The sequence below is a fragment of the Protopterus annectens genome, chromosome 9.part0, assembly GCF_019279795.1.
Source record: "Protopterus annectens isolate FY-2018-M chromosome 9.part0, PAN1.0, whole genome shotgun sequence".
Taxonomy (NCBI): Eukaryota; Metazoa; Chordata; order Ceratodontiformes; family Protopteridae; genus Protopterus; species Protopterus annectens.
In genome coordinates this window covers 1,004,395,718-1,004,422,943 of record NC_056743.1, presented here as the reverse complement: position 1 = coordinate 1,004,422,943, position 27,226 = coordinate 1,004,395,718, and the positions used below count along the sequence as shown (strand labels likewise).

The 27,226-nt window shown below is 44.5% G+C and overlaps 1 protein-coding gene across 1 annotated transcript in view; it reads right to left on the bottom strand.

The window, feature by feature from the left end:
* KMT2D (lysine methyltransferase 2D) overlaps window positions 1–27,226 on the bottom strand; it is a 3,358,270-nt gene that overhangs the window by 306,025 nt on the left and 3,025,019 nt on the right. The window contains exon 45 of the mRNA XM_044082193.1: window positions 5,659–5,800. Within this exon, the coding sequence (XP_043938128.1) occupies window positions 5,659–5,800 (142 nt within the window). The remainder of the gene's footprint in view (window positions 1–5,658; window positions 5,801–27,226) is intronic.

Genomic DNA, 27,226 nt, shown 5'->3' with positions numbered 1-27,226 from the left:
AATCAAGCTGTAATGCAGTTTACAAGAGGTCCTCAAAGCACTGAAGCTTACCAATCAGTAAACTGTGTATTACCATACAAAAATCAGCAGTAGATGTTATGAATACTGGAATCTGCCTGAATGTTTCCAAGGCCATGATAACAATGTAGAACTGGCCGCATGTCCGTTGCATGTTACACACTCATTTTCTCCAGTTCTTCATTCAACTTATTAAATACTAACTTCATTAATTTTGGCTACATTACACAGCTGATTTATAACCTATACCATTATATCCTATACATGCTATATACAAGCCATACTGTACTGGGGGGCCTTTCGACTATCAGACACTCCTGTTAAATCATAACTTCCCAGTTCCAATTAAAAGATACACAACTTTGCACCCAAATGTACCTCTACTTTCCAAAGCAGTATGCAAATACTGCCTTTCAGTAACATCAGAGATGTGAAATTCACTGCTCCCCAACAAAGTCTGTTTAAGTTAAGTAATAAACAGCCTTCCTGCGTGTTGGCAGGATACAGTTCAGTAAAATAATCACCATGGGATATATATGACTCGAGTTAATGATGAATGTCTGCATGGAAATTAGGAGAAATATTTTGTATATCTGCATTACTGAACCAAAATGGAGGTGTACAATACTATCAAGCCAGGGGCCCTATACAAGCAGTGGGAGTTAACACACTTGAGTAAGAAACACAGGCAAAAACAACTGTTTGCTTGAGCTTCCCAGTATTAGTAACTATTCTAATATTGACCCTAATATCTCATGAATGGCAGATACAGCGTGCATGTTGACTAAAGTGACATCCAATAGCAGACATGATTTACTGAGCATGTTCAGTAAAACAGTCAGTGTGGGATGTACAAAGCTACAGTTAAGGAATGTTTGGTAAAAAGCTATTAAAAACATGACATTTTTCATACTTGCTGTAATTATGCAGAAATTAAATGAGATGCAATAATATTTTGGTTGGCACATACAAGCTGCGGGTGTTAGACATTGGTATTAAACCATTGTGCGTAATGTGAAGGCTTCTAGAGATATTTATAAATGTTTGCGTGTTAACAGTCATGAATATTACTTATATTTACATATCGGAATTAATAGTTTAAACAGGCAAATAAATGTGGAAATTGTCTGGTTACCCACAAGGCTACCAATATATAAATACAGAAAATATTTCATATTTTCCTAACTTCTTGCAGATTATTCATTAACTCACACCTTATACTTCCCACAGTCACGATTTTTTCAGACAGTGTGCTGTATCCTATCAGCATACAGGGAGACTAGGCTACTTATTACTTAACCACGCATTATAAGGACACAACTTTGCCACTCCTAGTTGCCATCCAGCATGTATGGTTCTGTGTATTAACACTTGCTTTGAGATATTATGAAAATATTGTATAAAAAATTATAACTGATTGTGCAGTATCACAAAACAGCAGTGTGCGACCTACCTGCCATAAAGGACTGGAAATCTCTTACAGATGGATCCACTGTATCAGAGTGAATTATCTTACACAGTTACAAAAATATAACTGACTACAATAATAAATTTAAATTTTTGCAGGTAAAATATATTTTTTCTTTAATAAATTTGTAATCTAAATTCAATGTCACAAGACAGAATTTTGATAGCAACACTAGTGCATAAATCACAGTCTTAATGAAGTTTTGTATTTTGCACTTCTTTATACCACACTGTTTATGAGACACTTCAAACCAAACAACACATATTTAATAAAGGATCTGACATAAAACCTCTCAGGAAGCAAGTGACTGAGTACCTAAAAGTACTTCAGGAAGCAAATGGATCAATTAGCTCCCTGCCGCTCAAGACTGAATGAATGAAAACATTTTATTTTACCAACATTTAGTCAACTGATTTTATGTGTTCCTTCCTCAGTGTTTTACTTGTTTTAAACACCTCTTAAACACCTCTGAAAGCATATTTATTTTCCTCTAAATTACTGCAAAACCATCTCCTGTAGCAAAGCTCAAATTTGAACTACTTTTTCCTAAGCAGCTATACAATTCTTCCCAGCTAGAGTGTTGTCTTCTTTTATGGTTGACTTTCTCTTGCTTTCTGCAAATTTTTTCACTGCTAGCACCAAGGCAGTGTAAACGCTAGCCATTAAATGAATTGTAAGTGAATGGATAACTTTTACTTTTTTTTTTTTAAACAATTTCTCAGTTTTCATACCAGGAGAGCTCTAACGAACCTACTGATCAATGTGTGGCTATTTGCAAGACCTGCCCATGCTGATGCTTAGAAAACTGAAGCTTTCAAATGGTTCTCTAATCTGAAGTGAAATCAGATACCACCACCTTTCATGGATAGTCCTAGACTATCACACAGCCAACAAAACATACATAAGGGAAGCAAGTTTACTATCCTCAAAGATGTAGGCAGCTACTGGAAGGAGGGCTGCTCAATCAGGAGAGAGCTGCTTCTTCCCTGGAAATTGGCCTGGCCTAGGGACAGAAGTGGGAGGAAAGCATCATGCAACACCCTACACCATAGTTCATCATGGCTCGTCTCTTCTTCTGAATGTCTTCCAATAAATTCTGACATGCCCCCAAGAGGACATCCTCCTCAGAAAGGATGCCATCTAAGATTACCTGACTGAGCCTATCCTTAAAAGAGAACTGCCCCAAACATGCCATCCTCTGCACGTATATACCAAAGCATGCTGCATAAGACAGCATCAGTACAGTCAAAATTACAGTGGGCAACATAAAAAGCTAGAGCAGAAGCCATGGGTAAAGGTCTTGCCCAGCTCTTCTTTGACCCCAGAATCAAGTGATGCTCACAGTATTTCCAGTGTACAATCCACTATGGTGGAATGGAACATGGACATCTGATGCAAGAGACCGAGATTTGAGCCTCAGTGTTGCAGTGGAAAGATCCTCTTTCTCCTCCACGCAGTTGATGCCTTAATACACCACATCAAGTACAATATGATGGAAAAGTGTGGTAATAGCTGTGATCTCTGGGACCTACACTGGTCCACAGAGAACTCAAAGAAGCCAGCCATAGGATGTTCTGAAATGATCTCAAATGCACTCAACTGGGTACCTAAAGAAAGATGGCTCCCTGGAAGCAAAGAAAACAGTATCTGGACAGTTCCAGGACCCATAAATAACGTCACTAAGCACCAACTCCAAGGATGGGATGAACAAAGGCCTTCCTCTTTGACAGATACAAGATGTTTTTGGGTGAAAGTAAGGGTTTACAGGACAGTCCACAGAAAAGTTCAGCAGCAAAATGATTTAAAAAAATGCAGATAAGGGGCAGGTTGCACTACTGTTCTAAGTTACTACGGATGATCCTCCTAAACCACTAGCTCCAAGACTGACAGGGGATGGATGTACTCAATGATTTTGAATGAGAAGGAAGGTGAAAAAAAAAGGTGAGCAGCTGCTTTTTTTTTTTTTTTTGGAATAAATAATTTTAAATATCCACAAAGAGAGTGCTGTATAAGGCATTTCTTTCCACAAAGTAGCTTGTATGTCACCCTCAAAAAGTATTTTCAGCAGATGCTAAGAGCTACCAGTCAATTGCTGTTAGGCTCATACATAGATACATCCAGTAATTGTGACTTACAGTAAACCTTGCTGGTTTATTGTATATTGGGACTGGCATAATAGTTAAAAGCTTAAACTCACAGATACAATGTACAGGGCTTGATTCAGATCTCTGGTTATTGGCTAGGTTTGTAATTGCTTGCAGATCAACAGTCTAACATTTGCAAGGATTATGTGACAGCTGACATGATAGTTAAGGTGTTTACCTCAAAGTCACAAGGTACATAGTTTGATTCTCACCTTTAAAAAGGAGACTGTCTAAGATTAAAATGGCTCAACAAAGGCAGCTAGCCTAGTACTTGCCTATGAACCTATCAAGCTGGACAGAGAGGCAAAAGTTTACTGAACCTCAAGGATGTATCCAAAGATACTGTACTGTGAAGAGATCTCTGTTTCAACAGGCACTGACATCAGCCAATGTTCCTTAAAGGTGTGGTCTAGCACCCAAAATGACATTTCTTATCAATTCATAAATGCATATCTTACATTTAAAATCTTGGCATGTCCTACAAGTCCTGAAACAAAAGGCCCCCATGGATAATCTCAAGCCTAGGCTATCCATCCCCACCAGGCCTGGGAAGATGAGGTCTTCATCCCAAGTGTCATCACTGAGCACGGATAAAGCTCAGAGTGTGCTTTATGGGCACAGGCTGGTCAAAGATGAGACCTGGGCATTCATTCAGAAGATGGTGCTGCCAACATCCAGAGATGCACATCTCTAAAGTGGGGTGCAGTGGGTGTGCCTATAATGCATTTTTTCATAAGCCTCCAAAGAGGTGGACAGATGTTAACTGGACTCCTCACTATCTGACACCCACAAAACCACCTGATAAATAGAGTCAATGCTTGCCATCTGCGCTTTTCATCTTCTCACAACATTCTGCCACCAGCTAGGGATCCTGAGATAGACTTCCTGCCCATCCTTGCAGTGGCCCTCTCTATAGTCACTATCCTGAGACATGAAAGGTAAGCCTGGTATTTCTCCTCACATTTGTAGACAACCAAGCTGAAATGGTGGTGCTTACAGCAATGCTTTGCATCAAGCTCTTCCTCAAAGCAGCAGAAGCAGTGTCAGTGTGGGTATATTAACACTCTGATGACTTGCATTCCTCAGCTATCAGATGCAGATTTTTTTTCAAAACAAATGCCACGAGCAAGATCCAAACTGACAGAGCAGGTACATGTGTTCTCCTAAGCTCTGTACATGACGCTATGCAGTGTGCATACAGGAAGTGCACGTGCCCCAATGGAAAAGCTGGGAGCAAAGCTGGCAAATGCAGGGGCAAAAATGTCAAAAGTCAATCTTTTGCAGGAGTCTTCTGTTATCAGACCATGTTAAATACAGGATTTAAAAAAAGTTACATGACTCAATGTCAAAGCTGACACTGAAAAACTAAAAACAGAAGCGACAAAAACTTTCTTATTCCTTCAACTTGCAAGTTACTTGTCTGCATCCACTGCAGCATTTAGAAAGGTACTCCTAGGTATTAAGACATAATAAAAGTCAGTAACTAGGACTGTTAGAAGCTGGCTTTATCTTGGATTATAATTCTGAAGTATAAGATGTAGTGTCTGTCAAGCCTTTAACAAGAGCCCCACTCATCGGGATTGCAGGCAGTAAGTAGCACAAATTCACCCTCTAAGTGCAGTGAAGTTTAGCAGTATGAAAAATGAAAGCAGTGAAAATCCACTGTAGGCATTCCAAATCTTAGGAATTACATTATATAAACACAAGAATGAACACAAACAGCATGCAAGATTCTAGGTGTCCCCACAACAACCTTAGTCTGTTTTATGAAATCATGTCTGTAAGAACTAACCTAACGGACAGCTGTTTATCAAATCGGACAAATTTCTAAACAATAATTAAACCAACCAGAGACAAACCCAACAACATTAAGCAATGTACTTCACTGAAGAACAAATTATTATGCAAAGCTGAATATTAAAAATTCATCAAATTAGCAAAAAACAAAAACAGCCTGTTCTGACCTTAGGGTTAATAGTATAACTAATGATAAACTTAAGTATGTTTACAAAATGAACTGGTACACACCTGACTCACTCACATCTGATGACGGTTTCTTCCCATCTTGAGTTGTGGAAGTAGCATGGCCTTCAGGGAACAGAACTTCATAAGAGTCTGGAACCTTCATACTTAAAAGCTTTGCTACTGTAGCCATCAAACCACTTAAATTCTATATTGAAAGGAAAAGAAAAAATATTATACAACATAAACTACAGTAGCAAATCCTTAACGTGAAATTATGACATGATCACTTGAAATACTGAAGCTTGCTAGGGAGCATTTCTAAGAAAACTCTTCAAAACAGAAGTGAATTGGCAGAAACTGCTCAGGGTACAGCAAAGTTAACAAACGTGAACAATACAAAAATGACAGTAAGGACAACAGGCCAAATACAGGATAAACAATATTCGGTTTTATGCAAAAGATTTGTGCAAGACATCTGATCAGTATTCACTATGATAGCAAACATCTATATTCAACTAGCACAACAAAAAAAAGTCACTTGCTTATCCATAAAAGTGACATTTACTGTCACTGGAATGATGTCAACAAATCCCAGTAAAAGAAAAAAGCAAAAGGGTACACACAACTCCTTATGATACAGGTTCTCCATGGAAAACAAATACGAGAACCAAATTTGTACTACTACAATGGTATATTATACAAAATAAAATTGTTTCTGGCTGAATAAATTTGCAGATGACTGCAAATTAGGTGCTGTCATTGAATCACACACTGACACGAATGTTATCCAGTAAGAGCTAACAAAGAAACAACTCATGGCAGAGCCATAAACTAAATGTCAAGAAATGCATAACAGTATCCTTTGGGAAGTCATTCACCCCTGGTAACTATCATATTTGTCAACATACCCCTTAGAACTAACCCAGTAGTCAGGGACTTAGGCACACACACAGCAGATCGTAATCTAGCCTTTGACCATCATGTGTTTACAGCAGTGAGGAAATCATTCTATGTTGCACAACTTATAAACAAATTTACGGCATCCAAGTCCAAGGAAGTCATTGTTCATCTGTACTCGGCATTCATCAGACCTATCATCGAGTACAATGCCCCCTTTAGTATTTACCTAACCAGGCATATCCAACAACTGGAACATCCACAGTGATTCCTCACTAAAAGAATACAGGGTTTAAGTAAAATGTCATATGCAGACTGTCTCGAGGCTCTATTTGTGTATTCTGTCTCCTACAGGCTTTTGAGGGGATATCTATGCCTGACATACAGGGCACTGTCAGGCTACTCTGATAGATCTCCTGCATGTCTGCAAAACAAACAGCACCAGAATTACCCAATGTCCATCTATTCATACGCTGCTGTATTCATGAGACCAGGGAGTTTGCTCAGGTGAGCTCTCGAATGTCCGGCTGTTATACAAAAGCAAAATGCTACTGCTAGGATGTGTGCGACATCCTACGCCTCTTCTCTGATGTCGGTTGTAAATGGGCATCAGGTATAAAGCAGACGTCAGCATGCATCTACCTCAGAACTTTTCTGCCTCCTGTGTAACTAACAGCTCAGTCATCACTTTATCAGAAGAAACGTTTTTCTACATCCAACTCCAGATAAGTACCCCATAAGGGTTTTCTAATCTTTACTTGCTACTGCTTTGGGTTACATGTCACATAGGAAGGGCAAGTGTAGGTGTGAAAGGCAAATTCCACATAAGGATTCGCATGAGCTCTGCCTATTCTGTCTAGGCCGAGAACACGACCATACCACAACATAGTATTTGTCGGACCTTTGTCCCCCAAAACCCTTACAAGCTGTCTAGCAGCTCTGAATTTGTACCTTGAGAACCAAAGCTTTAAATATTTAGCCGCTCGTATGGATCAGATGTCGGAACCCTCGGAAGAGCCCCCCAATCAAGAAGGCCAAAAAGACCAGGCCTGAACCGAATGCTGTGCCCTCCACTCCAGCCGTACCTCTCATGGCCAGTGAAGGCCCAGAGTCTGAGTCGGAGTCCTCAGAGCTTCCTTCGGCGGAAGGCCCGGAGGAAACTATTCCTTTGCCCGAAGTCACATCCCGGAGGGAAACCCAGCTGTTTGAGTTGGTCGCCAAGGCGGAACCTAGGCTCTTATTTTTGAGAGACTGCGTGGGGTTTCTCAAATTGTAGTATACGAAGATATAGAACTGGACATAGTCGCGTGCAGGCCGATGTTAGGCCCTCCTACCCTCCACCGTATTTCACAACCTTCCCCATCAGAAACTCATAGGAAGAGAAAACAGAAAACCAAGCATATTTCCCAACCTCTGTCTGCTCCGACCGTACAGCCCCCCCGGATTGGCAGGCCTTTACCCAAGGCCTGCTCAATGCTTTCCTGGTCTTACGTCAGGGCCTGACCCCTACTCAAGCCCCTATGGCCTCTACCACCAAGGAAGCTTTCCCTGACGACCCCTCAGCAGAAGAGGATTCATCACAGAATGAGGATGACTCCCTCACCTACTCCTCTCAAATGGCTTTCCCCCTGGGATATGCCTCTCCAGAGGAGGAGTCCAATGGCACAGATTCCCCAGGTGAGGATCTCACCTTTGGTTAGACCATCACTAAGATGCATTTTTTTTTAAATCGAATAGCAGCCAAGTCACTGAGACTCCAAAAAGATAATATGAATTACTTCAATTGGAGTCTCCTAACCCTTCTGCAGTGCCCCCCGTACACCTTGCATTTCTGGATGCATTCATGGCTGCATCTAAAAAGCCTGACTGACAGCCCTCAGCCACCAAGCATCCCAGACAGATTCTATAAGGTGCCTGAGGCAGCAACCTCTCTCTACAAGGCCCCTTCTGCAGTTCCTGCAATTATTTCTGTGACCATGGACAAAACTTGCAAATTGCTCCTCTCCACATCTTTTCTGACCTCTGATAAAGAGAGCAGGATGCTGGAATGCCTGGGAAAGAAGGTTTACACTCACGGCAGACTTGAGTAAATAACTGGAAGAACTACCTGATTCTCCTGCTAAGGCCAATATCTCTTCCCTCCTGAGTTCTTGCACCCAGGTCACAAAACATTCTATTAAGTGCAGCTATGATGGTGGAGAAGCCTCTGCTAGAGCTGCTGCCTCAGGCTCTGTCATCAGGAGGTACTCATGGCTAAGACTGCAACCTCTTCCTGATGACGTCAAATCCAAAAACCTGGATGCGCCTCTTGACAACAATCACCTGTTTGGCAGAGCAGCTGTTGATCTCTTCAAAGCCCTCCAAACCAAAGGGAAGGAACTGCAGTAACTGAGACATAGCTTTGTCTCTCCAGTAGCTCGTTGTCCGAGGAATTACCCAACAAAAACTTCATTTTTGAGAGCCTCAGTAAGAGACCTCAAGCAAAACCCAGAAAAGAACACAGGAAACAGGCCCCTCTCGGCCTGCCTCTGCCACGCCTCCCTCTAAACAACCCTTTGAAAGAAAACCTGGTAGTCTGTGACTACCAGGCTCCTCACCCGGACTCCCCTCTGTCCATGCACCTCTACCTTCCTGCTTGGAAGCAGGTTACCCAGGAAGGACTCCTGGGTCCTCTTTATCATAAAACAGGGATACTTCATGACCTGGGAGACCAGACCCCCCCCCCCCCAAAGGAATCCCTCACCCACCCCGAGACCAAATACCTCTCTTCCCACCAATCCTGGCAAGAACTTCTTGCTCAAGGAACCATTCAGGAGGTACCCTCCTTGGCAAAGGGAAGATTTTATTCAAGACTACTCTTGGTCCCCAGAAAGGAAGGCCCCTGGAGGCCTATCCTGGACCTATCCCACCTCACCACTTTCCTCAGAGTCCCCTCCTTCAGGATGCTTTCTCTCCCTACTCTTCAACCCTGATCCTTCCTCAGGCTTTCCTAGTGTCCTTGGACATAAAGGACGACTACTTACACATCCACATTCACCGAGTTTTCAGAAGGTACATCCGCTTCTCAGTGGATTCTGCGCACTTTCAGTTCTGTGCTTTACCCTTTGGTCTTTCTATAGCACAAAGGATATTTAGACAACATCCTGATCCAGGCTCCTTCAAGTTCCACAGCCCTACCAACACCTGCGCTTCACCATCTCCCTCCTATCAGGTCTAGGATTTACCATAAACTTAAAAAAAATCCTCCCTGATACACTCCCAAGATCAGGTGTTTCTAGGGTGTTGAATTATGTCAAGGAAAATGATGGCTTGCCTACCACCAGACAAGATTGTGATGCTCACATCTTATTTCGAGGAACTTTTCCCCCTCAAAGCCATCTTAGCCAGGGAATTCCTCAGAATGTTAGGGTTTATGGCCTCAACTATCCCCATGGTCCCCCAGTGGTATCCAAGTGCAATCTTGAAACACTTGCACCCCCTGGAATTAATGATTCCCATGCTGCCATGCCTGACCAGGAAATTCAAATAATGGATCTCCCAGATTCAGAAAAATCCTGGCCTGCCCATACCTCCCAACCAGGATCTTATCACGGAAGCCTGAGACACAGGATGGGGTGTAACCCTAGAAAACTGGAGAGTGAGGAAGACAAGGACCCACACTCAACAGAAGGAACACATCAATATCAAGGAAATGAGAGCACTGATATTGACCTTGGAAATTTTCAAGGATCACTTTTGACCAGGCACGCTGATGTGGTACACATACAATACCTCTGTGCTGTGGTACATCAACAAGCGGGGGGGGGAGCAAAGCCCTACCTCTCCTGTGCAGACTAGCACTACAGGCTTGGGAAATCGCTCTGGAGAAACAGATCCTTCTCCAAGAAGTTTTATCCCTTCTGCAGAAAATGTGATGGTTGATTCATTGAGCAGCACCATGACCCTGTCTCACAAATGGATGCTGAACAGGGATGTGTTTCTGGACCAGGTCCATCGACGGGGTATCCCAGATGTGGATCTCTTCACCTCCCGCATGGACAGCTCCCAACCTTCTGTTCCAGGGTACCTCACCCAGAGGACTGGAAGACGGATGCTCTCTCAATTTCCTGGAAGGGGATGTACGCCTATTCATCCCCCCCTTCCCTCTCCTACAAAGAGTCCTACTGAAAATTCAGAAGGAACAGCCCCAAATCTTGCTGGTGACTCCATACTGGCCAAGACAGCACGGGTTCCCTCTTCTAGTTCACCTAGCCAAGAGCAATCACCACAAGTTACCCCAGCGAACAGACCTACTCACACAGGAAAAGGGAACACTCCTACACACCCAACTGTCCACATTGAATCTCACACTGTGGGTGATAGGGTGTTGATTCCCTTTAGACACCTATACTCAGAGGACGTAATCTAAGTTCTGCAGGAAGCCAGAAAATTAGAAGTTATGTCCTTACCATAACGTTCCATGTGGAGTGTTCATCTCGCCTTTGTTCATACACCTGGGTTCGGAGCCGATCCTCGGCTCCGTGTCGGCCGCTTGCAAGCTCTGCATCGAGAAGAAGCTCGAGACAACCTAATTCCCACAATCCCCCTCTGCCTTTACCTCAGATCTAGTTTGCAAGCAAACCAGCAGTCAGAGAGAGAACACACTCATGCAAAAAATTATATAAATGCAAGAACACTTTATATATATATATATATATATATATATATATACATATATATACACTGCGAATGCAGAAGCAGAATAACCCAGACCAGGCACCAAACTAAATGTTCTTCCTGAGGGTGGGAGGGTGGGAATGTAAGAACAAAGGCGAGATGAACACTCCACATGGAACGTTATGGTAAGGACATAACTTCTAAATGTGAGAGTGTTCGATCTCGCCGTTTGTTCTTACACCTGGGTAGCGTCCCTAGCTCCATGTTCCTGAGGAACTCACGGGAGAACGTTCTTGAGCACAGTGGAACCAAAGGTTGCCCTGTCCCTAGAAACCCTGTCTACTTTGTAATGAGAGATGAAAGTATGCGGTTTAGACCAAGTAGCAGCTGCACAAATAGTGTCTAATGGTAGGCGAGCTGCATGAGCCAGGGATGTAGACACTGATCTTGTAGAGTGTCCCTTGGGTTTGACCGATGAAGTTTGATTAGAAGAATCATAAACGTATATAATACAATCAGTTAGCCATTTGGAAAGAGTTTGTTTAGTAACCGCTATACCTTTCCTGCTGTCAGCAAAAGCCACAAAAAGTTGATCAGATTTCCTGTGATCCTTTGTTCTATCCAAGTAAAATCTAAGCTGTCTATGGACATCCAACTTGTGTAACATATACTCCAATTTATTGGAGTGATTTTTGAAAATGGTAGGTAATTCAATGGATTGATTAATGTTATTAATAGAGCAAACTTTGGGAAGAAAGGATGGATTAGTGCGAAGAGATACTCTGTCAGAGTGAAAAATCAAATAAGGGTGTTTAATGGAAAGAGCCTGAAGCTCAGATACTCGCCTAGCGGATGTAATGGCTACCAAGAAGAGGGTCTTCCACGACAAATACTTCAATGGACAAGAGGAGGCTGGCTCAAATGGGGATAACATCAGTTTAGTTAATAAAAGGTTTAGATTCCAAGGCGATGTAGGAGTTCTAACTGATGGTCTAATATGGAAAGACCCTTTTAAAAAAGCCTTACAAAGTCTGTGAGCCATAATAGGCGCCCCACATTCTTCCACATGAAAGTTGGAAATGGCAGCCAATTGCACTCTTAAAGTGGCAGGAGACGCTCCTTGATGGAACAATTCTGTTAAAAATTCCAAGATCTTGTTTAACAGAGCTATGACAGGGTCCAAATGCTGTGAGTTTGCCCAGAATACAAAACGCTTCCATTTACTAGTGTAGGTCTTTGTAGTGGAAGCTTTATGAGAAGCCACTAGTATATTCTGAACCGCAGGCGAAAGAAGATCAGACCTGGCTAAGAAGGGAAGCGGAGCAGCCAAGCTGCTAGATGGAGTGACCAGAGCGAGGGGTGAGGAACCCCTGAAGAGTGAGTCAGTAGATCTGGATCTGGGTCCAGGATCCAAGGTCCCCGAATGCGATGTGCCAGAAGAAAGGGAAACCAAATTTGACGAGGCCAGAATGGGGCAATGAGGATTATCGTCCTTTGCAGGTTGTTGGCTTTCTGTAGAAACTTTGCAATCATGGGGTAAAGGAGGAAAAGCGTACAGGAGACCCGGGGGCCAATCGTGAACCAGCGCGTCCCTGGGGACTTCCCCTGGAGGGGGTAATAGGGCAAAGTAGCTCCTGCATTTGGCGTTCATTGGAGACGCAAAGAGGTCGCAGGAAGGCTGGCCCCACTTGCGAAAAATCTTCTTCGCAACTGACTGTTTGAGGGACCACTCGTGAGGCAGTAGTATTGCTCTGCTTAGCCTGTCGGCTATGACGTTGGATGACCCCGGGATATGCGTTGCAATCAGAAAGCGACCTGTGGACTCCGCCCATTGCCAAATTCTCATGGCCTCTCTGCATAGCTGATAAGACTTGGTTCCCCCTTGTTTGTTTATGTACCAGACTACTGACATGTTGTCCGTCTGAACTGCAATAGTCCCTAGAGGAAGAAGGGGAGCAAAGTGTTGCAACGCTAGGAACACTGCCCTCAACTCTAGAACATTGATGTGCAGATTGTACTCTAAATTGGTCCATTCGCCTTGGACTGTCTGTCCCTGAAAGATGCCCCCCCACCCTATCAGGGAAGCGTCCGTGGTCACCGTAGCTGTCGTGGGAAGCACAAATGGTCTTCCGCTGGAAAGGTTGCAAGTCTGAAGCCACCAGGCTAGGTGTGATTTGCATGTGTTCGTGATCAGAATTTCGTGTGTCAGAGGTAGCTGTTGGAACGACCATTGTGCAAACAGTAGCCATTGTAGAACTCTCATGTGCAGTCTTCCCAATGGTATCGCAATGAGAGAAGCTGCCATGAGACCCAAAACCTTCAGAACCAGTCTTGCTGGGGATTTTCTGGATGACAGAAGAAGAGATATGTGGGTTTGTAGTGAGGCTATCCTTTCTGGAGGAAGCCTTAGAATTAAATGATGCGTATCCAATTCCGCTCCTATGAATAAGATATGCTGTGATGGCTGTAGTAAAGATTTTTCGAAATTTACGGAAATTCCGAGGTGAACACAAAGCTGTAGAGTGTAATCCCTGGCCTGTATCAGTTGACGCTGGGTGGTGGCAGAAAGGAGCCAGTCGTCCAGATACGGAAACACCTGGAATCCTAGGCGTCTCAGGTGAGATGCTACCACTGCCATGCATTTGGTGAAAACCCTGGGGGCTGAGGTCAGACCAAAGGGCAGGGCTCGAAACTGAAAGTGACTGGCTCCCAGCCGGAAGCGCAAGTGATCGCTGGACGCCCTGGCCATTTTGATGTGGTAGTAAGCGTCCTTCAGATCTATTGAGCACATCCAGTCATCCTTCTGTAAGAATGGAAGGATCGATTGAAGCGTGACCATTCGGAACTTTTCTTTCTTGACGAAGGTATTGAGGTTGCTTAGGTCCAGAATCGGCCTCCAGTCCCCTGTCTTCTTTGGAACTAAAAAGAACCTTGAGTAAGTTCTGAATCCTCTTTAGTCCGCCGGGACTGGTTGGATGACTCTTTTTTCTAGCAGCTTTGAAATTTCTATAGCTGCTGGGTCTCGCAGATGGGGCAGCACATCTGGTAGACTTCTCTTTGGAATGGGGGGGGATAGGAAGGGTATTCTGTAACCTCTGGTAATAACGCTTTTTACCCAGTTGTCTGCAGTAAGATTTTGCCAGGCCTGAGGGTATAAAGCTAAGCGACCCCCGACTGCCTCCAGAGCAGGACAGTCGGGCCTCCTCTCAGGAGTGCTGGAAAGGTTTTCCAGGGGGGGTATCCCTGTCACCTTGGTTTTGTGGACCCCCTCTGCCGCCAGGGCGGCGTCTTCCACCTCTGCCCCCTCCTCTGCCTCTAGAGGGGGCATCACCCTGTGTGCCTGGGAAAGAACCTTGGGGTTTTCGAAACCACATTTTTCCACCGCGTTGCCCTTTGGGGTACGGTCTGGATGGGGTGGAAAAACGGACTCCGACAGCAGACAGAGTCTTTCCCTCCTGCTCACACCGGGTAAGGGTTTCCTTCACTTTGGGGCCAAAGAGAGTGGCACCGTCAAATGGGGCGTTAGTAAAGGAAGACTTGAAGGCTTCCGCAAAAGAACATAAGCGCATCCAGGATTGTCTACGAAGAGCAATCGCTGAAGCTGCTGCCCTACTCGATCCTTCGGCTGCGTATGAGATCAGCCTCATGGACGAGTTTACAATGGATGTAAGGGTATTGAGTTGTGCTGTAACTTTCTCCGAGACAGCAGCATCTGTAGTACCCTGGAGGGTATCTCCCAACTCTTTGATTAGATCCCTCTGTAGTCGTGTGAAGTGGGTCAAATAGTTCAGGGATCGCATAGAAAAAGCCGCTGAACTAAAAATGCGCTTCCCGTACCTGTCCATAGTCCTAGAATCTCTGTTAGGGGGATGGACAGATGAGGAAGATTCCGACATCTCCTTTTTCGTGGCCGCTGCCACCACCATAGCGTCCACTGGAACTCCCTTTGTTAGATAAGCCTTGTCTTGGGGTGCAGTAATATACTTATTAGGCTTTCTAGGGACTGGTTCCACCGTGTCAGGCGTCTCCCACGCCCTTCGAGCAATCAGCTCCATTAACTCATCAAAGGGCGGAGTGACCCAGGAGGAGGAAGGGCGAGCACCAAATGCCTTCAGCAAGACTGACTCATCCTCAGAAGGGGGGAGGGATTGCCAATCATCTCTCTGCTTTAGGATCTCCAAGATATCGGAAAAAGAGACATCTTCTGAGGGTGACTTTGGGGACCCTTCTGACTCATCCAAGTCAGTGTCGGATGTCAAAGATTCTTGTGGAGAATCTAAGTGTCTCCTCTTACACAATTTTTTCCTAGGGACTTCTTCGGGGGGAGCATCCGAAGAAGCCTCCGAGGAAGAGGGGGCACCCTCCAGGGGTGGCTGAGACACAGGTGCTCGACGCTTAACTGTAGCCGTGGGTGCAGAGGAGGATAACGGTCCTTTATGGGGAGGAGAAGCCGTTTCTGCTGATGTGATTGCCTGGGTAGACAACACCTTCCTCATGAGGTCGAAGGCCCCCGGGTCCCGAGTCGAGGTATCTCCCGGTTCCGAAGAAATGGGAAGAATCCCCGAAACAGGCACAGACGGCATCGACCCCGAGGACGGAACAGAGTCGATCTGAGCCGAGGCCCCGAGAGGGAGAGTCGGAACCAAAACATCGGTCCGACTCTCGGTCCCTGAACCAAGGATGGATCTTCGGCTCCGAGACTCCGGTACCGGATCCGACGGAGTCGAGGTGAACGGAGCCGACCGAGAAAAGGACGGTTCTGGCACCGAGGGCTCCACAATCAACAGCTCAGCTTCTTCCGGCTCCGAAGACTGGACAGGTCTCAGAGGAGGAACAGATGGAGACAGGGGGAGGCCTTCAAGTCTCGACACCAATTGAGAGGAGACCGAGATAAGTTTGGATAAGGCCGTATGCTCCATTAACTTCTGCACCACGCGGTCTACATCGGTATCGGAGAGGGGTCTGGAAGAACGGGTCGAAGGAATCGAAGACGGAGCCGACCTCAACAGTGTCGGGGGAGGGAGCTCCGTCACCGGTTCCAAGACTCGAGGCTCGGAAACTGACAACAGTTGAACACTCGGCCCCGAAGTCTGTGGAACCGGTGATCTAACATTAACTGAAGAGCTTGGAGCCGATGACCTGGGCTCCGACGTCTTCGATTCCTTCGAGGATTTGGACGCCTGGTCTGAAGCATCCAGAGCCTCTTGAAAGGTAGGTTTTAACAAACCCCTATCCATGAGTTTCCTGCGCCTATCTGTCATGACCCTCCCACTGAAAGAATGACAAATTGAGCAGTCTTCTTGCAGATGGAGAGGGCCAAGACAGTAGACGCAGGAACTATGATTGTCAGTAACTGACATCTTTTGCCCACATTGGCAACGCTTAAACCCAGACTTAGCCTTCTCAGACATCTTGAGCTAATATGGGTATTAAGTGAAAAGTCAAGTCCAGTAATAAAGCCAAGTCCAGTAATAAAGTCCAATCCAGTTATTTTGTCAAATCCTGTAAAAAGAAAAATGTCTATCATTTATCATCATAGTCACTCCAGTAAGGGGTGGTAGGCCCCGAGGGAAACTCTAGAAAGTTAAAACTAAAGTTAAACGGAACCGAGAATTCCTCAAAAACCGTATCACACACACACACTGTCACTAAACAACTCTTTAGAATAAAATTATTCTGAAATAACAAGAAAAAAATATTTAAATCTTAGCTTAGGTGCTCGAGCTCGACCCAGTGATGCGAACGCAGCAGCGGCAAACTAGATCTGAGGTAAAAGCAGAGGGGGATTGTGGGAATTAGGTTGTCTCGAGCTTCTTCTCGATGCAGAGCTTGCAAGCGGCCGACACGGAGCCGAGGATCGGCTCCGAACCCAGGTGTAAGAACAAACGGCGAGATCGAACACTCTCACATCAGACTACTAGAAAATCCTACCTGCCAAAATGGAAGAGATTTTCATTGTGGTGTCTAAAACAAATACCCTGCAGCCACTGGGAGCAGAGCCTCCAGTGGTCCTGATTTATCTGTGTGACCTTATGAAGTCTGGATTATCATACTCCATTAAAATACATTTGTCTGTCATCTCTGCATGTCTGCCCTTAGTACCTCCTCTAGCATCCAGGTTAGAAGTCAAACTCTTTCTAACAGGAGCACTTCATCTCAGACCCCAGAAGGAAGCCAACTCCCTCCCCTTGGGATCTTAACTTTGTCCTGGAGAAATTGAGGCTCTCACCCTTCGAACCAGCCCAAAGACTGATCTCTCCAACACTACACCTGGAAGACTATACTCCTGGTGGCCATCACATCAGCCAGAAGAGTCTCAGAGCTCCAGGCCCTTACGGCAGACCACTCTTCACTGCCTTGCACAAGGACAGAGTATGCTTGCATACTAACCTCACTTTCATGCCCAAAGTGGTCAATGAGCTGTCTTAAAATCAAAAGTACAGTTGTGTAAAATTAACATAAATGTAGAGGTTCGAGTGTATTCACTGTTGCAGTCATTACATTTGGGTAATCTGCTTGCAGGTTGCCCTCAGTCGGCCTGATTAACAAAGTCTTGGGTCCTGCATCGGTTGCTGTCCCTTCATCCATGACGCAAGGTCGTCAGGGGAATAAAACATGCAGCCGACTCCATTACATCAGTTTTTCTTGCCCCAGATGTCAGGTGACCCCCTAATGGGAAGCAATTAAAAATAAAGGCACAAAGATATACCTCTAACAAAAAAGCAAATACACCAAAAAGGCTTTTAAGTATAGTAAAGGAAAGTAGAGGTATAGCCAAAAGAAGTTAGGGGGCTGGAGGGAGGGTAACCAGGACTGCAACAGTGAATACACTCGTACATCTACATTTATGGTAAGTGTACACAACTGTACTATGTTCTTCAGGTTTCACTGTTGCAGTCATTACATTTGGGTAGACTCCCAAAGCTATGGTTGGGAGGAGGAGTTTAGATAGCATAAGGGCCAGCTATAAGGCACTGCAAGATTGCAGTGGCAAAGCCAGCTCTGGATTTAGAGAAAATTGGCAAATGATAATGCTTGGTGAAAGTATGTACAAAACTCCAGGTAGCAGCTTCTAGGATGTCCCTGGTAGGGATGCGTCTGAGTAAGGCTGTAGAGGTAGATGCAGCCCTGGTGGAGTGAGGTCTGATCCCCTGGGGGATAGGTTTTCCATGGTGCTTATAGCAGAAATGAATGCAATGGCTTATCCATTTAGAAATGGTTTACTTTGAAATAGCCTTCTCCTCTGCCCCTGCAGCAAATGCTACAAGCAGTTGTTCAGATTTCCTTTGAGGTTTAGAGTCCAGTCCAAGTCAAATCTAAGTTATCTGTGCACATCTAAGGAATGCAGTATCTGTTCCCCTTTATTCTGTGGATTGGGAAAGAAGGTTGGCAAATGACTGGACTAAGAGCCACACTGGATACCACCTTGGGCATTGAAGGATGGATCAGTTCTGAGTGACACCGTCTAGGCATGAAAGATGATGAAAGGCTCCATTGCCATAAGGGTCTGTAATTCAGATACCCTTCTAGCTGAAGTGATTGCTAAAAGGAAAGCTGTTTTCCAAGAAAGAAATTTTAAGTCTGCAGTAGCAGCTGGCTTGAAAGGAGGTAGAGTGAGTTTCTCCAAGACTAAGTTAAGGTCCCAGGCTGGGGTTGGAGCTCTCCTGGATGGTCTCAAATTTTTGGCCCCTCTGAAAAACTGCTTGAGCAGTGGATGAGAGAAGAGGGGAGGTTCTGTGTTATAATGAGATGAAATGGCTGAGGCGTGGATTTTAATGGAGGTAAAAGACAGGCCCTTGTGAAGCATCTCAGTTAAGTATTGTAAAATTTGAGGTAAATTGGGCGCTGCTGTGCTCATCCCCTGAGATTGGTTCCAGGCACAGAATCTTTTCCATTTTTCAGCATAACATTTTCTAGTACTAGGCCTCCTTGCCTCTAAGATTATATCTGTCACAGATTTACGGAGGGAAGGTAAAGGAGAAATTAAGTAACTAGCCAGGCTGCAAGGTTCAGTGTTGGAAGCTGAGGGTGCAGAATCTGGTTCTCCTGCTGAGACAGCATGGAAGGAGTCTGAGGCAGGTGCCATGGAGATAACCGTGACACACTGCGCAGGAGGGGGTACCAGTGTTGGCGTGGCCAGTCTGGAGCACTCAAAATCATCCTTGGTTTGTCCTGTTTGACACGTAGTAGTATTTTGGAGAGCAGAGGCAGAGGGGGGAAGGCATAGACTGATAAGTTTTTCCAGCTGAAGGACAGAGCATCCACTTTCCAGGCTTGTTTTTGGGGAGTCCTTGTGCAAAATTTGTCCAATTGGTAGTTCTGGGGAGAGGCAAACAGGTCTATATCTGGGCTCCCCCATTTGCATGTCAACATGTTGAAAATCCTTGGTTCCAATTTCCACTTGTGTGGGTCCATGAGGTTTCTGTTTAGTCCATCTGCCAGTGTATTTAACTTTCCTGGCAGGAATTGAGCTTGTAGATGCACTTGGTAGCTCAAGGCTGTGTTCCACAATGCCATGGCTAGTCTGCAGAGTGGGTAAGAATGAGTACTCCCTGCTTGTTTATGTACCACATAACAGTGGTGTCCATCTTTAATATTAGTTGTCCTGGAAGAATGTGATCCTTGAAGGCCGTCAGAGCATTCTGTACAGCTAACATTTCTTTTTGATTGATATGCAGGTGCATTTGACTTGGGTTCCATTTGCCCTGAATGCAATTCCCTGCCAGGTGAGCCCCCCATGCATTGTCTGATGCATCTGTTGTTAGAGTTTGGGTGGCAGGGGGTGGTGTGAAAGGTAGTCCCTTGTTTTGGTGGCAGGCCTCTGCCCATCAAAGGAACTCTAGGCGTAGGCAAGCTATGATAGGAATCATTGTTTCTAGGTTTTGAGAATGTTGACACCATAGGCTTTATAGATACCATTGTAGTTTCCTCATATGCAGTCTTGCATATTGAATTAGAAGAATGCAGGAGGCCATGAACCCCAAGGCTTGCAGTATTTGTCTTGCAGATAGCAGGGTTTTTGTGGCCACTTGTTTGAAGTAGGCTGTCAAATGAATTTGCTTTTCTGGTGTGAGGTAAGCCATCTGGGAAGTTGTATTCAAGCTTGCTCCCAGGAATATAACTTGTTGACAGGGTACCAGTTGTGATTTCTTTTCATTTATGGTGTACCCCAGACAAGTTAGAACCCTTTTTACAAAGACCAGATGATTCAAAAGTATGTCCTTGCTTTCTGCCTGAGTTAGACAATTGTTCCAGGTATGGATATATTTGAATATTTCTTTGCCTACAAAATGCAGTAACTGAAGCTAGGCACTTTGTGAATACCCTGGGCGCAGTAGATAAGCCAAAGGGCAGTGCAGAGAACTGACAGCGTGTGTAGCCTGCTTTGAAGCGTAGGTATCTTCTGCAAGACTCCCTGATTGGGATTTGCAGGTATGCTTCTTTTAAATCTAGTGTTGCCAACCAGGCATCTTTGCCTAGCATAGGCATAATTGGTGAAGAGTCAGCATCTTGAATTTTGGAATCTCCAAAAAGGTGTTTAGAGTAGACAGGTCCAGGATAGGATGCCATGAATTGTCTTTTCTGGGTACTAGGAAAAGTCTCTAGTAGAAACCTTGTCCCTTTTCCTCTGCTGGTACCAGCTGAATAGCCCCCATGCTTAAGAGGGAAAGTACTTGTTTTTGGGCCTCTGCCCACTGATTTGGGGGTAGGTCCGTCCACCCACTTGGTGTTGGCAACGTGTGGAAGTGAAATCTGTATCCTGGGACACTATATTTAAAACCCATTTGTCCTGGGTAATGAGTTCCCAATTCTTTGCATGAAGAGCAGTCTTTCCCCTCAAAGGGGCAGTCAGATGATAAGTGCTTGGAAATTTTAAAAGGGAGTCATTGAGACAGTTTATCGTAGGGGGGAGTCTTAGTATTCCCAGACTTGGAAGTGGAGGCCACCCACGGCTTAGTTCTGCGAGTCCCCTGGGACTGAAAAAGTACAGTTGTGTACACTTACCATAAATGTAGATGTTCGAGTGTATTCACTGTTGCAGTCATTACATTCGGGTGTTCTGCTGGCAGGTTGCCCTCAGTCGGCCTGAATAACAAAGTCTTGGGTCCTGCATCGGTTGCTGTCTACTCTTGCATGACAAACTAAGAAATATAATAAACACTGTAAAAAAAACTCTAAAAGTAACGAGCAAAGACACCGAGCACAAAGAGCCCACAGGACGTAGTAAGCATGTAGACTAAATACGTTTATTTGAAGTGCTTTTCGTTGCCAAAATGTAGTAACTTCTTCAGAATAAAACACAAGTTTCCAAACAAAGTTACTTTAAATAATTAATTCAGTCACATGATGTTTAAATCAATTAAAACAGTCACAACTAGGCTAACTTCACAGAAACATTACAGCTACAAACACAGCTTAAAATTCTGAATTCCTATCTATCAACTTTAAAATTTCATTGTGTTTATAAAATATAAAACTTACTTATAATAAATATAATGAATATAATGAATATGTATATGTAAATTCAATGCATATAAAAAATTCATATGAAAACAATACAGCCTTGAACTAAATTACTAATTGTTCATCAAAGGGTACTAAGAAGTCTGAAATAATTACCTTTTCCATGATGGCAGGTCGTCAGGGGTATAAAACATGCAGCCGACGCCATTTTATTCAGTTTTTCTTGCCCCAGATATCAGGTGCCCCCCCAGCTGGGGAGCAAATATATATATATATATATATATATAAAAACAAAAAGATATATAAAAATGCACTTTTAGCAACATAAACTTTACCTTCATCTAAAAGCAAATACACCACAAAGGCTTTAGTGTATAGTGAAGGAAAGAAAAGGTATAGAAAGGGGTATGGCGGGTAGATAACCCAGACTGCAACAGTGAATACACTCGAAAATCTACATTTATGGTAAGTGTACACAACTATACTATGTTCTTCATGTTTCACTGTTGCAGTCATTACATTTGGGTAGAATCCCAAAGCTATGGATTGGAGGATGGAACTACACAGCATTAGGAGCGGCTATAAGGCCCTGCAGGACTGCAGTGGCAAAGCCTGCCCTGGATTTGGAGAAGAGAGGCAAATGATAATGCTTTGTGAAGGTATGAACAGAGCTCCAAGTAGCAGCTTTTAGAATGTCTTTGGTTGGAACCCCTCTGAGAAAAGCTGCTGAAGTAGAGGCAGCCCTGGTGGAATGTGATCTGATCCACTTGGGCACAGGTTTACCATGGTGCAAGTAGCAGAAAAGTACAGTTTTGTACCCACCGTAAATGTAGATGTTCGAATGTTCACCCTGCTGCAGTCATCACACTTGGGTTATCCTGTCGTCAGGCGGTCCAGCAGTCGGCCAGAATTCCAAAGTCTTGGTCCGGCATCGGTTGCTGTCGCCTCTTCCCTGACGTCAGTGCGCCAGGGGGTATATATATTGCAACCGACGCCATTTTCTTCAGTTTTTCTTGCCCCAGATGTCAGGTGCCCCCAGAAAAGGTGGTCAGAAATTAGTAGCAAATGGAGTAACCTCTGCACAAACACAAAATCCCTTCAGCTATAAGCAAATACATCAGTAAGGTATTGGAGAGATTTGGTCAGTAGATCAGAGGGGATAGAGGGAGGGTAACCTGGACTGCAGCAGGGTGAACACTCAAACATCTACATTTATGGTGGGTACAAAACTGTACTATGTTCATCGTGTTACCCTGCTGCAGTCATCACACTTGGGTTGAATCCCAAAGCTAAGGTAGGGTGGAGGTATCATAGAGGGTTAGTGGAGGCAATAAGGCCCTGCAGAACTGCAGTGGCGAAACCCTCCCTGGTCTTAGAGTAAAGAGGTAAGTGATACTGTTTGGTAAAGGTGTGTACTGAACTCCAAGTTGCAGCTTCTAAAATCTCCTTGGTTGGAACCCCCCTGAGAAAGGCTGTAGAGGTAGCTGTTGCCCTGGTAGAGTGGGGCCTAATGGTAGCAGGAACTGGTTTCCCATGATGGGTATAGCAGAAACGTATGCAATGACCTATCCATTTAGAAATGGTTTGCTTTGACATAGCCTTCCCTTGAGAAGCTGTAGCATAGGATACAAAGAGCTGGTCAGATTTTCTGAAAACCTTAGTTTTGTCCAAATAGTAACGGAGTTGCCTGTGAATGTCCAAGGAATGCAGGAGTCTCTCACCTTTGTTCTGTAGACTTGGAAAGAAGGTGGGTAAGTGGATGGTTTGATTTAAAGCCACACTGGAAACCACCTTAGGCATGAAGGAAGGATTAGTTCAGAGAGAAACTCTGTCTTGATGAAAAATTAGGAAAGGTTCCACAGCCATTAGTGCTTGTAGCTCTGAGACTCTCCTAGCTGAAGTTATTGCTAGGAGCAGAGCAGTCATCCATGATAGGAACTGAAGATCTGCAGAGAAAGCTGGTTCAAAGGGAGGTAGTGTTAGTTTTTCCAGAACAAAATTGAGGTCCCATGTTGGTGTAGGAGCTCTCCTGGGTGGTCTAATGTTTTTGCCCCTCTGAGGAACTGCTTTAGAAGAGGATGTGAAAATAAAGGTGGATCCATGTTGTAGTGAGCTGAAATAGCTGAAGCATGGATTTTAATGGAGGAAAAAGAAAGTCCTTTGTGCAACATCTCAGCTAAATACTGTAAAATGTGAGGCTGAATTGTGTCTTGGCCTTTAGATTGGTTCCAGGCACAAAACCTTTTCCATTTGTCCGAATAAGCCTTCCTGGTGCTTGGCCTCCTGGCTTCCAGAATAACATCCAGAACTGCTTGTGAAAGAGGAACTGGTTGGATGTTTAGTTGATATGCCATGCAGCCAGATTTAAAGTTTTGAGCTGGCTGTGAAGAATCTGATAGTTTTGTTGCGTGAGCAAATGGGGGATTTCAGGCAATATCCATGGAGGGCTGTGCGCCATATTTCTCAATAGCGGGTACCAGTGCTGGCGTGGCCAGTCTGGGGCTATGAGAATTAGTCGTGGTCTCTCCTTTTTGACTTTCAGAAGAATCTTTGTGAGGAGAGGCAATGGAGGGAAGGCATATACTGTTAGGTTTTTCCAACTGAAAGAGAGTGCGTCCACTTTCTAAGCTTGTTGGTGAAATGTCCTTGTACAAAATTTTGTTAGCTGATAGTTTTGAGGACTGGCAAACAGGACTTTGTCTGGAAGGCCCCATTTTTGAGTTATCATTGCAAATATTTGTGGATCTAGTTTCCACTCGTGGGGATCCTTGATGTTTCTGCTGAGGTTGTCTGCCAATGTGTTCTTCTGTCCTGGCAGGAATTGAGCTTGTAACTGAACTTGGTAAGCCACAGCTGTGTTCCATAGGATCATTGCTTGCCTGCATAGAGGGTAGGAATGTGTACCCCCTTGTTTGTTTATGTACCACATTACTGTGGTGTTGTCCGTCCTTATTTCAAGTTGTCCTGGATGTAATAGATCCTTGAAGGCTGTCAGAGCTTTCTGTACAGCTAGCATCTATTTTTGATTTATGTGCAGATTTCTTTGATCTGCGGTCCATAGGCTTTGAATACATTGCCCTGCCATGTGTGCCCCCCAGGCATAGTCTGAAGCATCTGTTGAGATAGTTTGCCTGGCTGGGGGCAAGGTGAAACGCTGACCCTTGTTGAGGTGAAATGCCTGTGACCACCATAGAAATTCCTGTTGTAGGCAGGGAATGAGAGATATCATTGTGTCCAAGCTGTGGCTGTGTTGAGACCATACGCTTTTTAGGTAACACTGTAATTTCCTCATATGCAGCTTTGCAAATGGTATTATTAGTATGCAAGATGCCATGAAGCCCAAGGCCTGCAGAATTTTTCTTACAGTTAATTGGGTCTTTGTTGCCATTGTCATGAAATATTGAGTCAGTTGTAATTGCTTGTAAGATAAGCCTTCTGGGCCGTTGTACTCAAGCTGGCACCCAGGAATGTCATTTTTTGTGAGGGTACTAGATTTGACTTCTTTTCGTTTACTGTGTACCCCAGGCGGTTTAGTAGATGCTTCACAAAGGCCAGATGATGTAAGAGAATGTCCTTGCTTTCTGCTTGGATGAGACAGTCGTCCAGGCAAGGTGTGAAAATGGAATCTGTATCCTCGTAAAATTATGTCTAGGACCCATTTGTCCTTTGTGACAATGTGCCAGTTGTCTGAAAAAAGTGCGAGTTTTCCCCCCAAGGGGGCTGCCAAGAGAGTGTTGCTTGGCCAGATGAGGTGCAAGTCATTGAGTTTGCCTTCTGGTAGGTTGGGACCTGTCTTCTCCTCCCTTCTGCGTTGTAGTGCCCCACTGGCGAGGTTTGTACTGGGCTTGTGGTTGTCCTCTGCCCCTTGGGCATCTGTATTTACCCCTCTGTGGTCTGTCAGTAGCTGGAAAGGACCAATTTTTTGTTGGCCAGTTTCTGCTGAAGCGAGGGGGGTTGTACCTGTAGGAAATCTTTGACTGTCTGCATAGATTTTGCCTTATCCTTCATTTTCTTTAAAACTTCTGCTCTAACTCCAAAAAGAACATCCTGCTGTAAAGGAGCATCTAGTAGTTTTGCTTTAACATGATCAGGCAGAGTTTGTTCCTTTAACCAAGCATGCCTACGTATAACGGACCCAGTGACAGCTGCTCTGCAGGAGGCCTCCAAAGAATCAAACCCACATTGTAAGGTATGTTTGCCCACCTGTTCAGTGGCGTGTAACAGATCCTGTACTTCTTTTAATTCAGATTGTTGAGGGAGAGTGGCAATTCTTTGCTTTAACTGAGAGATTAGGAATTGCTGATACTTAAGCATGTGAAACTGACAATTCAGTGACCTCAAAGCTAGTGTGACTGAGGTGTAAACCTTTTTCCCCTACCTGTCTAGTGCTCTAGAATCCCTCTCAGAAGGTACTGGATTTTTAGCCATAGACGCCTTAGCCCCCTTGGGACCCTGGGAGATAGTCTCTGGGTCAGCTACAGGGCTTTTGTAAAGAAATTTGTGTGAATCAGGCACTCTATAGTATCTGTCAGGCTTAGCCGGAGCAGGAGGAAGAGAGTCAGGGTTCAAACTGGATTCTAAATAGACATCATCCACAATGTCCAAAACTGAAGGGGTGGCAAGTGGTCTGTGTTGGGGGAGCAAAAGAAAAGTACAGTTTTGTACCTACCATAAATGTAGATGTCCGATAGGAATGCATCTGCAGTCTTCACAAATGGGTTGTCCTGTCGTCAGGCAGCCCTTCGGTCGGCCGGATTCCAAAGTCTGGGTCTGGCTTCGGCTGGTGTCGCACTTCACCCGACGTCATTGCGGCAGTTCTTCAGGTATAAAGGCATCAGCCGACGCCATTTTCCTCAGTGTTTCTTGCCCCAGATGCCAGGTGCCCTCTTGGATGGCTAAATTTGGATAAATGACAAAGTTTCCAAATAGTAGAGAGCAAACACACAAAATAAGCATGTATGTACATATATACAAACAAATACACCATAATAGATCCCCCCCAAGCTAGCTGAAGGTTGGCAAATACCCTAGGAGTACCACAGAGGGGAAGGAGGGAGGGTAATCCTGACTGCAGATGCATTCCTATCGGACATCTACATTTATGGTAGGTACAAAACTGTACTATGTCCTTCAAGGATGCATCTGCAGTCTTCACAAATGGGTAGAATACCATAGCTAAACTAGGGGAGGAGGAATGAGTAGAGATTATGGTGTAGTTAGGATCCCTTGCAAAACAGCAGTGGCAAAACCAGCTCGGGATCTAGAGTATAAAGGTAAATTATAATGCTTGGCAAATGTATGCACGGAGGTCCAAGTAGCAGCCTCTATAATGTCCTTGGTAGCCACTCCTCGTAAGAAAGCTGTGGTAGTGGCTGTAGCCCTTCTGGAGTGAGGCCTGATGTTCTCTGGAGTTTTCTTTCCATTATAGGAGTAACAAAACCTAATGCAATTTCCTATCCATTTGGAGATTGTCTGTTTTGAAATTGGTTTTCCTTCCTTCCCTGTTGCATATGCTACCAGAAGCTGGTCAGTTTTTCTATTGGTTTTTGTCCTGTCCAGGTAGTAGCGTAATTGTCTATGCACATCCAAGGTATGTAGTAGTCTTTCTCCCCTG